The sequence below is a fragment of the Dipodomys merriami genome, unplaced genomic scaffold, assembly GCF_024711535.1.
Source record: "Dipodomys merriami isolate MVZ:Mamm:240054 unplaced genomic scaffold, mDipMer1.0.p SCAF_518, whole genome shotgun sequence".
Classification (NCBI taxonomy): domain Eukaryota; kingdom Metazoa; phylum Chordata; class Mammalia; order Rodentia; family Heteromyidae; genus Dipodomys; species Dipodomys merriami.
Window position 1 is genome coordinate 328694 of NW_027206089.1, and position 14031 is coordinate 342724.

Sequence of the window (14031 nt, forward strand, 5' to 3'; positions counted from 1 at the left end):
AGCGCTCTACCACTGAGCTATCTTCCCAGCCCTATATTTGAGTTTTACTTAAATGTTTTGTCCAATCACTTTTTTCTGTATGGTGCTACTATAGGGTTTGAGCTAATCATGCTTTCCTTTAGCTTTTTTGCTCAAGACTGGCACATCTCCACTTTCAACTTTTTGCTGGTTAATTGGAGTTAAGAGTTTTGGGCTGACTTTTAACTGCAGTTCTCAGATCGTAGCCTCCTTACTTGGATAGGATTGCAGGCATGAGCCCCTGACAATCTAGCACTATTTCTAAAAAATATAATATTTTTGTAAGAAAGTTTTTTTAACACAGTTTAGGGGTGATTTGAATGTCCCACACTTCATCCATAATATGAGTTGACGTTTTGTAACTGTACTAATTATAACTACACATTTTTATTAATTTTAAATATACCAGACAATACCTGAAAAAGCGATTATTAGTAATTAGTGATACATTCTTTCCCTGATAAATGAATATGCAGAGTTGAGTTTTAATGTGCGCTGGATTAAAATTTGATTAATGTCCACCAACAAGGCAAAATCCTTACACAGTTTGTCCATAGTTTCTATATGGAAAAGTAAGAGAACATATATTTTTGAAAACTTAGTTGGAGATGTAGTTTGGATTGTTTTTCTCCTATGTTCCTGGGGCTTGAACCTCAGAATATAAATTCTGTATCTTGAGTTATTTCCCCCCACTCAAGGCTAGCACTCTACCACTTGAGGCACTCCACTTTTGTCTTGTGTGAGTGTGTTTATTGGAAAGTTTCTGCTGGGGGTGTCATTGAACTGGAATCCTCCTATCTCAGCCTCCTGAGTAGATGGGATTACAGGAGTGAGCTATCAACACCCAGCTCAGATCTAATCTGAGTATCTTGAGTAGCTAGTATTAAGGGTTGAGTTAGCAGCACCCACTTTTTTTTCAATGTCTGTTTTTTTTTTTTAATTTCTTCAGATATTAATCTGGCTGCAGAGCCAAAAGTGAATCGAGGAAAAGCAGGTGTGAAACGATCTGCAGCGGAGATGTACGGGTCAGTACCAGAACACCCTTCTCCGTCCCCTCTACTCAGGTCCGGAACTTTATTATTTATAACTGCATTGTGTCCATCAGTGGGCCTCTTCTCTATCTGTTTTTTTGATGTGGGGAGGGTTTAATATTAAACATAATGTTTTATTTGTGTAAGAGTAATGCATTTTGTATTAATATATTTTCCCCTTTCTGAGAATTGCTAGAAATCCTTGAAATTTTTATTATTAAAAAGTAGTTTGTATGAATATAATAAACCGAACTTGTGCTAGAGTAATCTAGATTGTAAGAAATGGGAAAGTAGTGGTATAATTTTAATTTAGTGTATATTGTGGTGCTCATATATTAGCTGGTAGTTTGTGTTGGAATTACAGTTTTTTACCTGAATTACTTTTAACCATTGTATGTGTCCAGTGATTTAACTTGATTGGAATTTAGTGATTTATTATTTAATGACTAGAGTTTTTATGCTAATCTTTATATATATATATATATATATGTATGTTGTGATTTGTTTGGCTTGCTGTTCCCCTGTCTCCTGTTGTGAATTAACATTAGCAGCTCCAAATTAATCTTCCTTGGTATTTATTTTTCAGCTCCTCATTTGATTTGGACTATGACTTTCAACGAGATTATTATGACAGGTATGTTTAAGGTATCTTATTTTGTTCATTGTAGTATAAAGTTATTTGATAAAAGTTTTGTTTTTCTCTTTTTTTTTTTGGGTCCGGTCATGGGGCCTGAACTCTGGGCCTGAGCGCTGTCCCTCAGCTCTTCAGCTCAAGGCTAGCGCTCTACCACTTGAGCCACAGTGCCACTTTTGGCTTTTTCTTTTTGCTTATGTGGTGCTGAGGAACCGAACTCAGGGCCTCAGGCATGCAAGGCAAGCGCTCTACCACTGAGCCACCTTCCCAGCCCCTTGTTTTTCTCTTGAACAAACATTCCTTTAGCAAAAATGCTCCCCTTTCACAAACAACAAAAATTACCTACATCAAAATAACAAGATAGTTGAGACACTCATTTTTGGTTAAAGAACATATGCACTGTTCTTGAACTGTTTGCTCAAGGCTAGCTCTCTACCACTTAAGCCACAGCTTCGAACCGGAATCCACCGGAATCCTCGTTTAGCAAATCAATGTCAACCCTTCCATCGTTCTCCCCCATTGAGTTAACCTTTTAAGATTTGTAAATTAAAGCTGGGCGCTGGTGGCTCACGCCTGTAATCCTAGCTACTCTGGGGGCTGAGATCTGAGGATCGAGGTTCAAAGCCAGCCCGGGCAGGAGAGCTGAAGAGCTGAGGGGCAGCTCCCAGGCCCAGAGTTCAAGCCCCCCGACCGACAAAAAAAAAAAAAAGATTTGTAAATTAAGAATTATGAGCATGTGAAATCCTATCCCATGGACATCATTAGATAAATGATGAATTTTTCATGCACCATTGCCCCAAGCCTGTAATCCTAGGTTCTCGGGAAGCTGAGTCTTTGAGGGTTTAAGCGTATATACACAATCTGGCCAACAGTCTTGATTGTCTTCAAAAATATGGAGCTGGAGGTATGGCTGCAGTGGTAGTGTAGCAGTTGTGAACAAAATCAAGCCAAACACCTGTGTGCCAATGGCTCATGCCTATAATCCTAGTTACTTAGGCTGAGATTTAAGGATCATGCTCAAAGCTAGTTAAAGAGAATTCCATTAGTCTATAATTAACCACCAAAACCCACTGTCAGCCTTATTTGTAAATGCTAAGGTAGAGTGCCCAGGCCCCGAGTTTAAGCCCCAGTTGCTGGCAAAAAAAAAAGTCAAGCCAAGCATGAGTTCCCTTATTGGAAGCCATAGTATGGAGGATCTGTGGGCATAAGGGATTTTACTGCTCTATTAAGCAGATTACAGCTCCCCCCCATATTAGAACCCAATATTCCAAGCATTCTTGTGTTTCTGATATGTGTACAGATTTTGAATTTATCAGTTTTGAAGAATAAATGGGCTAGGAAGGTGGCTCAGTGGTGAGTGTTTGCCTTGCATGCATGAGGCCCTGAGTTCAAATCCTCAGCACCACATAAGCAGAAAAAGCCGAAGTGATGCTGTGGATCAAGTAGTAGAGCACTAGCCTTGAGCAGAAGAGCTAAGAGACAGTGCCCAGGCTCAGAAATAATTCACAGAACAGAGACATACTCTTGATTTAAGGAAATATGTCAGCCTGTAAACACAGTTGTAAACACCTAAAAGCAAACATTTTGAGAAATAATTTCCAGGTTATAATAGCTTGGCATTAAAAGGACAGAAGGAAAACTGGAAATAATGCTTAGACTACTATGTTGTAAAGGACCTTTACTTTTCAACATTAGGATTATAGGATTTGAATTTCATTTGTGTTCAAACATGTTTTGAAACTAAAAAATAGCTTGAGTACTTTTTTTGGATGGTGGTGAAAGAGCTAGTACTTACCTACTGAGGCTTAGATGGGAGGATCACCGTTCCAGGCCAGCTTTGGCCATAAAATCCAATAGCCTGCAAGCTTATTCAGTTGTTGAGGGAACATAAGAAACCGAATTTGCTTGCCTTTGGATGATATAACTTTGTCTTAGAATATTTGCCTAACATTTAAAATTCAATTCATTGCTGGTAACAGGGATAGGGCAAGATGTAATGTCATTATTTACGCCTGGAGTGATTGTGAGGTATTTGTCTTGTTTTTGATGTTTGTTCTTGATATCCTCATAACAGCCAGTGTGGTGACTTTATGGCACCAAATCCCTCTGTATTAGCAATTTTTTTGTTTATAAAATTCTGAAGATATTTGGATTGACAGTGATAATCAAGGAATGAACATTTTTTGAGGGTGTTTTTGTGCTAGTCCTGGGGGCCTGAACCCAGGAGCTGTGCTCCATCCCTGAGCTTTTTTGGTTTTAGGCTAGTGCTCTGTCTGTTTGAGCCACAGCCCCAGTTCTGGCTTTGTGTGTGTGCCTGTGCGTGCGTGTGTTTGTGCGTTTGTGGGTGTGGGTGTGGGGGGGGTTCTAGAGATTTTTCTAGATTTTTCTTGGTCAGACTGGCTTTGAAGCTGGATTCTTCTATCTACCCTCTATCTCAGCCTCTAAAGTAGCTCAGATTATAGGCATGAGCCACCAGCACCTGGCAAATAGTGATTTAAATTGAGAGTACGGAGCATTTACCCCTTTATGTGCTTTACCTTTGAGCTAACTAACCCTCAGTAAAGCTATTTTGCCTCTCTGGTTTGGGCATACTGTGTTCTAAACTCAGCTTTCGCCTTTAACTCAGGCCTCCTGCTCTACTACTTGAGCCTCAATCCAGTCCAGTGTTTTCCCTGGTTAATTGGAAACCATTCTGCCAGTCTCCTTACACTGTGTCATAAATATACTCTTCAAGAACCAGTGTAGTCAGTAATATACAGGAAAATAAAAGATTTGTCTTTAGTAAGGCAAAATTTCTCCACAGAGGGTGCTCCATCTGCCAAAAGTCTGACAAGCACACACAGCAGGGAGTCTGCTCCCTTATTTTATCCATAACATACAGGCCTTGTCCTTCTGCTCACATTGGTTGAGCACAGGTTCACAATCTGCTCACGGTAGTCTACATTGAGTATATCAATGTATTTACATAAAGTAATTGTAAAACAAGATTAACTGCATAAGTAGTGTGAAAATAAACCCATAACCTCTGATATTTCCTCAACAGTTAGGGATTTATGGCTTCTCATAAAAAGAGCAAAGCTACTCAGCCAAATTAGGAATGTTCAAGTAACACACTTGGATGGAAAAGATGAAATTGGTTGTTTTGAGATTGGGCCTTTTTTTTTTTTTGCCTTGGTTACCCTGAGCACCTGGTCTCATAGTTGGGATAACATGTGCTACCACTCAGTTTTCCTTTTACTGCTCTTAAAAATTTCTGTCGTTCTTCCTAGCAACAGCACCTAGCAGAAACTTTATTTTTAGTGAGGCAGATTAATGTCATCATTTGATTGTAAATAAATAAGCTCAGGCCTGTAATCCAAGCTATACCAGAGGCTTAGCTGGCGCTTCAGTGCCAGCCTAGGCAGAATATCTGATATTTTTATCTCCAGTTATCTACCAAAAAGCCACAAGTTGAGCTGTAGGTCCCGTAGTAGACTACTAGCCTTGAGCAACAAAGGTTGAGTCAGTATTCAGTCTGAGATCAAGCCACAGGACCCAGTGCACTAATACACATACTAATAAACTTGGAAGAAAAATACTTGAGAGATTTAGAAGCTGTTTACAAATCATATAGACAGGTGGTATGAGTGTTTAAGGAATTTTACTTTGCAAAAATTGTTTCAGATCTACCACTGTTGTTTGACCCTAAAAACTGCCTGTCTTTTTCTTCAGTTTTTCAAATGCACTTTTACCCACTCTAAGTTATGTCTTTGTATTTTGACTACAGTGAGTGATTTTCTTATTGCGTTCTTAATTAAGCCTTTAGGATTTTGATAGCTTATATAGCACCTAGTTAACAGTGGGAGGAATTGATTCTCTACTAAGAATACTGAGATCTAGTGTGGGAAATGAACATGTAAGACATCACACGTGCTGAAGACTTAAATAACAAGTTCAAGTTGAATGGTAGGTTTTTTTGTGGGGTGGGCTGAACTCTGATCCCTGGCACTGTCCCTGAGCTCTTCAGCTGAAGGCTAGTGCCCTACCACTTGAGCCACAGCGCCGCTTCCGGCTTTTTTATACTTATGGTGCTGAGGAATTGAACCCAAGGCCTCATGCATGCCAGCAAGCACTCTACCACTGAGTCAACTTACCAGCCCAAATAGTAGGTTTTAGTTCATGTATAGTATTGACAAGTGAAAATGAAAAGGGAGAGTATTCATTAGTCTGAGTTTGGCAGATACTAATATCTGCGAAATAATAGATTAGGCAGGATCTGTGAAACCTTAAATTGAGGCTATGTAGTAAAGAATAAAAACATTTTATTTTTGTTACTGTCTTCAAGAAAATACTCAGAATTTTTTTCCTTTTAGTCCCTAAACCCTTCAACCATGTGAGTCTCTTATGTGAAAAAGAAGTTGGCTCTGAATGCCAACTTTTCCAATGCCACAGACTTCAAACATTGCCCTGTCACCAAGATCTTCAGCACTCCAGCCTTTCTTTGTATATTATGTAAGGTTTTAGTTACTCTGTTAATGTCTTACTAAGTTATCTAAAGTTACCCTACATTAAGACTGCAGATTGTACTTAGCATATCTTTCTGCTATATGTATTTCCTGTGAAATGGTAGGTACTTCTGGTACCTTAATGTTTGGATTTTATTTATTTTCCATGGGTGGTTTGTATGGAAGGAGTTTGGAATATTTGAGATACTGTGTGTTTTAATAGTATTTAGCTTGTGTTTTGACAACCTTGTAGACCTTACTACTAATTATTGCTGGTACCAGGCTTAAACTCCTTGAGTGAAGTTTTAACAGATTGCCACTCAACTTGGCTTTCTTGAACAGGATTGGTTCTCTTCTGCTTGATTCATTACCTCTAGGTTACCATTTTTGTATTTCAGCCTCCTAAGTAGCTAAAATTATAGGCATGAGCCACTGATTGTGGTGAGTTATGTATTTCAGAAATCAGGATCTGAATATTTTTTAAAGCATTAAGAGTGATATTTGGGACTGGGTTCCAATGAATTATGCCAGAATCTTAGCAGCTCAAGGAACTGAGATTGAGGGTTGTGCTTCCAAGCCAACCTGGACAGTCTATGTAATACTTTTACCTTCAATTACAGCCAGAAGTTAGGCTGTGTCTCAAATGGTGTAGAGCATTAGTCTTGAACAAAAAAGCTCTGGGACAGCACCAGTCCCCAAGTTCAATCCCCTGAACCAGCACTAAAAACAAAAATTGACTTAAACAAAATACCATTCATGCCTCATTCGTGTTGGGTATACAACATAACAAGCAACATCACCAGCCCTGACTTACCTTTTTTCTTTTTTTTTTTTTTCTTTTTTTTGGGGGGGTCCAGTCGTGGGGCCTGAACTCTGGGCCTGGGCACTGTCCCTCAGCTCTTCAGCTCAAGACTAGCGTTCTACCAGTTGAGCCACAGTGCCACTTCCGGCTTTTTTTCTTTTTTCTTATGTGGTGCCGAGGAATAGAACCCAGGGCCTCAAGCATGCAAGGCAAGCGCTCTACCACTGAGCCACCTTCCCAGCCCCGACTTACCTTTTATCTAGAGATTCTTTTTACCATCTTTTTGTGTTCCTCATCCCCTTATATACCTCTCCCTGTTCTCATTTCCCTCCCACCCCACCACCCAAGACAGTAGATTGCTAGATAGCCAAGGCTTGCCTCCAAATCTCAGTCCTTCTGCTTGGTGGATAGATGCTTGGGTTCTGTAGTCTTTGTTGAGTTATAGTTACTTTTGGTATTTATAAGAATAGTCATCTTGTAGTAAATGTCTTTTAACTTATTTTCTTCATTTAGTGTATACTTGTGAAATATCCAATTGATTACTCTTCTCAGTATATCATAGACTATCCATTCTAAGTGGTTTTTAATGGGGCCTCACACCTGTGAGGAATGTGTTCTACCTTTTGTACTGCTATCTTACTAGTTCCCCCCACAACCTCCCCTTTTGCTAGACCAATCCTGGGGCTTGGACTCAGGGCCTGGCTATTATCCCTGAGCTGCTTTTGCTTAAAGCTAGCACTCTTAGTACTTGAGTCACAGAGCTACTTCTGGCCTTTTATGTTTATGTGGTACTGAGGAATCAAATCCAGGACTCTGGCATTCTAGGCAAGCATTCTACCACTAAGTCACATTCCCAGCCCTAGTCTCCTTTTTTCATTGGTTATTTGAGATAGCCCATATGCATCCTTTGAGGATGATGTTTTAAGTATTTCCAACATTATTGCAGGGCTGGGCCCTGCTGCATCTTATCTACTCTGGCTGAGACCTAAGGATCATGGTTTTGAGCCAGCCTGAGCAGGAAAGACCTGGGCACTTCAGCTCCAACCACCAAAAAATTGGGAGTGGTTGGCAGCTTAGTGGTAGAACGCTAACCTTGAAAAAAAAAATGGGCAGGGACATGGCCTAAGTCCTGAGTTGAAGCCCCGTGACCAACCAAAAAAATTGTTAAATAAAAATAGTTACTAGGAGGAATGGGAATGTGGCTTATTGGTACAGTGCTTGCCTTGTATGCTCCAAAGCCCTAGGTTCAATTCTTTTTTTTTTTTTTTTTTTTTTTTTGGTCCAGTCCTGGGCCTGAACTCTGGGCCTGGGTGCTGATCTTCAGCTCAAGGCTAGCGCTCTACCACTTGAGCCACAGCGCCACTTCCAGCTTTTTTCTTTTTGCTTATGTGATGCTGAGGAATAGAACCCAGGGCCTCAAGCATGCAAGGCAAGCGCTCTACCACTGAGCCACCTTCTCAGCCACTTCATTGTTTTTTGATGCTCATAGTTCATATGTGCTAGCAAAACTTGCAAGCCAAAGTTTTTGAGGATGATTCTTCTGAGCACAAAAATGAATAGAACTAAAAGTAGATTTAAAAGTTCTAGCTGGGTGCCACTTGCTCACATCTGTAATCCTAGCTATTAGGAGGCTTATACCTGAGGATCATATTTCAAAGTCAGTCCCGGCAGGAAAGTCTGTGAGACTTTTTTTTTTTTTGGGTCCAGTCATGGGGCCTGAACTCGGCCTGAGCGCTATCCCTCAGCTCTTCAGCTCAAGACTAGCGCTCTACCACTTCGCTACTTCCGGCTTTTTTCTTTTTGCTTATGTGGTGCCTAGGAATTGAACCCAGGGCCTCAGGCATGCAAGGCAAGCGCTCTACCACTGAGCCACCTTCCCAGCCCCGGTGAGACTTTTTTATCTCTAATAAGCCACCAGAAAAACAGGAAGTGGCGCTGTGGCTCAAGTGGTACAGAGCCTTGAGCTAAAGAGCTGAGGGGCAGTAATCAGCCCCACAACCACCACCAACAACCACCAAAAAAACGTTCTGTAAATTTAACCAATTGTCTGCTTTTTCCTTACTTAATATTGTTCACCAGGAATATGTTTGGGATTACTGTTCAGTACCGCAGAACTATTTTAGTAGGTTAAAGACCTAACAGTCTGAACTTAAAGGTCAATTTTATGGTAAGCAAAGGCGACTTAAATTGAGGATGAAGAATCATTCAGTCATGGATAACCAAGTTGATAAGAACATGGGACCATAGAAAACATTGTATTAAAACATGTTTTATTGGAAGATAGGTAAATATACTAAAAGCAAGCTTGACATGGCTTTTAAAAATGTATAGATCATAGTTTTCGTTTTAATTCATTCATTGATCTTTGGGGTACTTCATCATTAGCACTACATTTTACATATGATACTTGGTACATAGTATAAAATATTTTCTTGGATTGCAGAATTCTTCCACTTTAGGGTTTTATAGTGGGTTTTTTGTGTGTGTGTGTGTGTGTGTGTGTTTTGGTCAGTCTGGCTTGAACTCTGGGCCTGGGTGCTTGTCCCTCAGCTCTTTACCTCAATCCTATAGGTTTACCTCTTGAGCCACAGCCCCACTTCTGGTTTTCTGGTGGTTAATTAGAGATGAGTCTCACAGACTTTTCTTTCCTGGGCTGGCTTTGAACAGCAATCCTCAGATCTTGCCCCCTGTGTAGCTAGTATTATAGGCATGAGCCACAGGTGCCAAGTTTTATAGTACTTTTGAATATAGTTACAATAAACAGTCTAACATTAAAAGTCCTGTGAAATTAATGGAGACTGTCTCCTGCATTTTGCAGGATAATAAATTAGAAAAGATTTCAGAAGTATTGTGATCATGTTTTGAGAGGTGCCAGCTGTGATTTACTTATTTATTTTTTGGTCAGTTGTGATGCTTAAACTCTGAGCCTAGGAGCTGGCGCTCAGCTCTTCAGCTCAATCATGTTTTGAGAGGTGCCAGCTGTGATTTACTTATTTATTTTTTGGTCAGTTGTGATGCTTAAACTCTGAGCCTAGGAGCTGGCGCTCAGCTCTTCAGCTCAAGGTGAGCACTCTGCCACTTGAACCACAGTGCCACTTCTGGTTTTCTAGTGGTTTATTGGAGATAAGAATCGCACAGCCTTTCCCTGACTGGGCTGGCTTTGAACCCCCATCCTCAAATTTCAGCCTCCTGAATAGCTAGGATTACAGGCATGAGCCACCGAAGCCCTTCTGAAGTAGGTTTGTTTTTATTTTTTTCCTTCTTTATCCTATATATTGAGCTATCCTCAATCTGCTCAGTATCCAGAACACTGAGATACTCATGTGTTTCCATAATGAATATGAGTTAGATTGATGCTCATGTAATTCAGGGCACATATAACCAACCATATGGGTGCTGAGAGGACCTTGAACTTGTGCATGGGCTCTGTCCTTGAGCCTCTCTGTGCTCAAGGCTTCTACAACATCACTTCTACCCTTTTCTGTTAATGTGGTGCATGCTAGGCATACATTCTACTAAAACACATTCTTCCCCTTCCCCCTTTTTTTATTTGGCACTGTCTTCGAGGTTTTTTTGTTTTTTGTTTTTTTTTTTCTTATTTTGGCTCAAGATTAATGTTCTACTGCTTGAGCCACAGTGTGTAGTTTTGGGGTTTTTTCACCTTTGTGGTACTGAAGTATTAGCACTCTACCTCTGATCCACATTTCTAGCACTCTACCTCTGATCCACATTTCCAGCCCATAGTCATTTTATTTTGATGTAAAAAAAATACTTCTAGCATCCTGATGTGTAGAAACAAAAATGAGAAATTGAATATATTTTTTTAGGAACTTGCTATTTTCTGTGACTGTTGTCCTTTTTTGGGGGGAGGTATCCTGTGGGCTTAGGCAGTTTCTGAGCCTCTTTTGCTCAGGGCTAGAGCTCTGTTACTTGAGTCACAGCACTACTTCCAGCTTTTTTTGCTTATGTGGTAGTAAGGAATCAAACCCAGGACTTCATGCATGCTAGGCAAGTACTCTACCACTAAACCACATTCCCAGCCTGTACTTTGTTTTATAGCAAGTATAAGCATACTATTTGTGCATATCTAGCTATATCACTCTCTCCCTTATTTTCATTCAAGACTATTACTGTTACTACCTGAGCCACATTCCTTTTTGGTAGTTAATTGGAGGTAAGAATCTCACAGACTTCATTGCTCAGGCCTCAGATATCAGTATCCTTAATAGGTTAAATTTCAGGCATGAGCCACTAGCCACATGGCTTTAAAAAGTAAAATCCAGATAAGGCTATTTTTAATAAAAAAAATAATAGTGCTCTGTTTCTGCTGTGTGTGATTGCCCATTCCTTTAACCTACTCAAGGTAGAGATGAGGATTACAGTTTGCCAAAAAATTAGCCAAAAGACCCTATCTCTGAATAAGCCAGGCATGGTGGTTTCTTTTTTTCAGCTCTGCAGTAAGCATTTTTTGTACTTAATCTATCTTGTAAGTGTACTTATATCTTTTGCTACTTGTAATTTTGAAGTTACAATTTTTTTTAAACAAAATAGGATGTACAGTTATCCAGCACGTGTGCCGCCACCGCCTCCTATTGCTCGGGCTGTGGTGCCCTCTAAACGTCAGCGTGTGTCAGGAAACACCTCACGCAGGGGCAAAAGTGGCTTCAATTCTAAGAGTGGACAGCGAGGATCTTCTTCAAAGTCTGGAAAGTGTATGTTTTATTTCTACTTTGTGCTTATGCTGTTTCTTGACCTAGGGTAGTTAATAGAGGTTCAGTGTTCAATTTTTTTTCTCATGTCTAATAAAGGTCCTCATTTTTTCCCTAAATACTAAGAATTTGAAAAGTTGTCATCAGACATGCAGGCCTTGGGCTTATTTTTATATTATATATTTCCTTGTGTAGTGTAAGAACAAAATTTAAATGGGATTTATTTCACATGAGGAATTATTTCCTGCTTACTGTATAGATTTTGCCAATGTAATGAAAATGTGTTTTTGTAAAACAAAGCATTTCAATATAGAATTGAAATCTTCTGCAATCTCTTAAGTTACAATGCAACTACTCAAAGGAGATTCAAATTTTAGTTGTTATGTAGCAGATCAAAGGCCCATGTTACTCCTTTGACGTTGTACTGGGAATATATTTTGTAGCAGGTATATACTCTTACTCTTGATTCTAATGTAAAATTTCTTTATAATAAAGTGAAAGGCGATGATCTTCAAGCCATTAAGAAAGAACTGACCCAGATTAAACAAAAAGTGGATTCTTTGCTGGACAGCCTGGAAAAAATTGAAAAGGAGCAGAGCAAACAAGCAGGTAAAATCTTTGTGCTTAGTAGGTATAAAATTGGGTTAGTGCTGAAAGGTGGTGGATGTTATGAAACTTGGAGCTGGGCACTGCTGACTCTTGCCTATAATCCTCACTACTGAGAACCAAGTCTGTGATCTTAGGATTGCAGTTTGAAGCCATCCCAGACAGAGGGGGTGGGGGAAGAGAGAGAGAGAGGTAGGGGGGTGTGTGTGTGTGTGTGTGTGTGTGTGTGTGTGTGTGTGTGTGTGTGTGTGTGTGTGTGTGTGTGTGTGTGTGTGTGTGTGTGTGTGTGTGTGTGTGTGTGTGTGTGTGTGTGTGTGTGTGTGTGTGTGTGTGTGTGTGTGTGTGTGTGTGTGTGCGCGCGCCTTCGTGTTCATGAGGTTTGAACTCTGGGACACTGTCCCTAAGTTCAAGGCTAGCGCTCTACCACTTGAGCCACAGCACCACTTCTGGTTTTCTGGTGGTTAACTGGAGATAAGAGTCTCATGGGCTTTCCTACCCAGGCTGCTTTGAACCGATTTTCAGCCTCCTGAGCATCTAGGACTATATGCTAGAGCCACCGACACCTAGCTCCCCCCAGACAGGAAAGTCTTCTGAGACTACCATCTCCAATTAAATCACAGAAAACACTTGGAGTGGCATGTTGCTCGAGTGGTGAGTGCTAGCCTTCAGCAAAAGTAGCTCAGGGACAGTGTCCAGGCCTTGAATTCAAGCCTTAGGACCATCAAAAAAAGAAAAATAATTTGGGTGTTTGAGTTGGGGAGGGTGTTGGTGGGGTAAACATGCTCAATCCAACTTGATGATCATAGTGGGGACTCTTTCTTTGCATCCTTGCTCCCCATGCAGACCTGTCCTTATCATCGACAGTCGAAGTGAAGAATGAGAAGTCAGAAGAAGAACAGAGCAGCAGCTCCCTGAAGAAAGATGAGACTAATGTCAAGATGGAGTCTGAGGGGGGTGCAGATGATTCTGCTGAGGAGGGGGACCTACTGGATGATGATGATAATGAAGATCGGGGGGAAGACCAGGTGAAAACTATGGGAAAGAATAGAAAGAGGTGGTGGAGGGGGGACCAGGAACACATGGAGTCCCTCTAACTCCATCATGTTTGTGTCTGTTTCTCACAGCTGGAGTTGATCAAGGATGATGAAAAAGAGGCTGAGGAAGGAGAGGATGACAGAGACAGCGCCAATGGCGAGGATGACTCTTAAGCACATAGTGGGGCTTAGGGATCTTATCCCATTATTTCTTTACCTAGGCGCATGTCTTAAGATCAAAATTTCACCAGATCCTCTCCCCTAGTATCTTCAGCACATGCTCACTGTTCTCCCTATCCTTGTCCTTCCCATGTTCATTAATTCATATTGCCCTGTGCCTAGTTCCATTTTCACTTCCTTTGATGCTCCTGATAGTTTTGTTAAGTCTTACCCTGTAATTTTTGCTTTTAATTTTGATACCTCTTTATGACTTAACAATAAAAAGGATGTATGGTTTTTATCAACTGTCTCCAAAATAATCTCTTGTTACACAGGGAGTACAGTTCTTTCCATTCATACAAAATTTTAGTATTTGCTTCCCTAACTGCAAAGGCAATCTCATGCATTTAGTTGTAGCACTGGATAGCAGCTTTAAGTTAGAAATCTGTGTGTCATGCCCCACATGAGAGTGCTGTGTGGGGATGTTAAACAGAAATGTAACAATGTATTTTTGTGAATGAGAGTTGGCATGTCAGATGCATCCTTTAGAAAAA

General features: G+C 40.4%; 1 protein-coding gene across 7 annotated transcripts in view; it reads left to right on the plus strand.

The window, feature by feature from the left end:
* The window catches only part of Hnrnpc (heterogeneous nuclear ribonucleoprotein C), a 36043-nt gene extending 22265 nt beyond the window's left edge, over positions 1-13778 (plus strand). For 6 of the 7 annotated variants that reach the window (XM_069998375.1, XM_069998376.1, XM_069998374.1 and 3 more), the window contains 6 exons: positions 968-1082; positions 1636-1683; positions 11521-11681; positions 12174-12287; positions 13128-13309; positions 13409-13778. In XM_069998375.1, coding sequence (XP_069854476.1) covers positions 968-1082; positions 1636-1683; positions 11521-11681; positions 12174-12287; positions 13128-13309; positions 13409-13492 — 704 coding nt within the window. In that variant the 3' untranslated portion in view covers positions 13493-13778. The remainder of the gene's footprint in view (positions 1-967; positions 1083-1635; positions 1684-11520; positions 11682-12173; positions 12288-13127; positions 13310-13408) is intronic. The other variant, XM_069998380.1, reaches the window with a different exon arrangement.
* Positions 13779-14031: the final 253 nt, after the last annotated feature.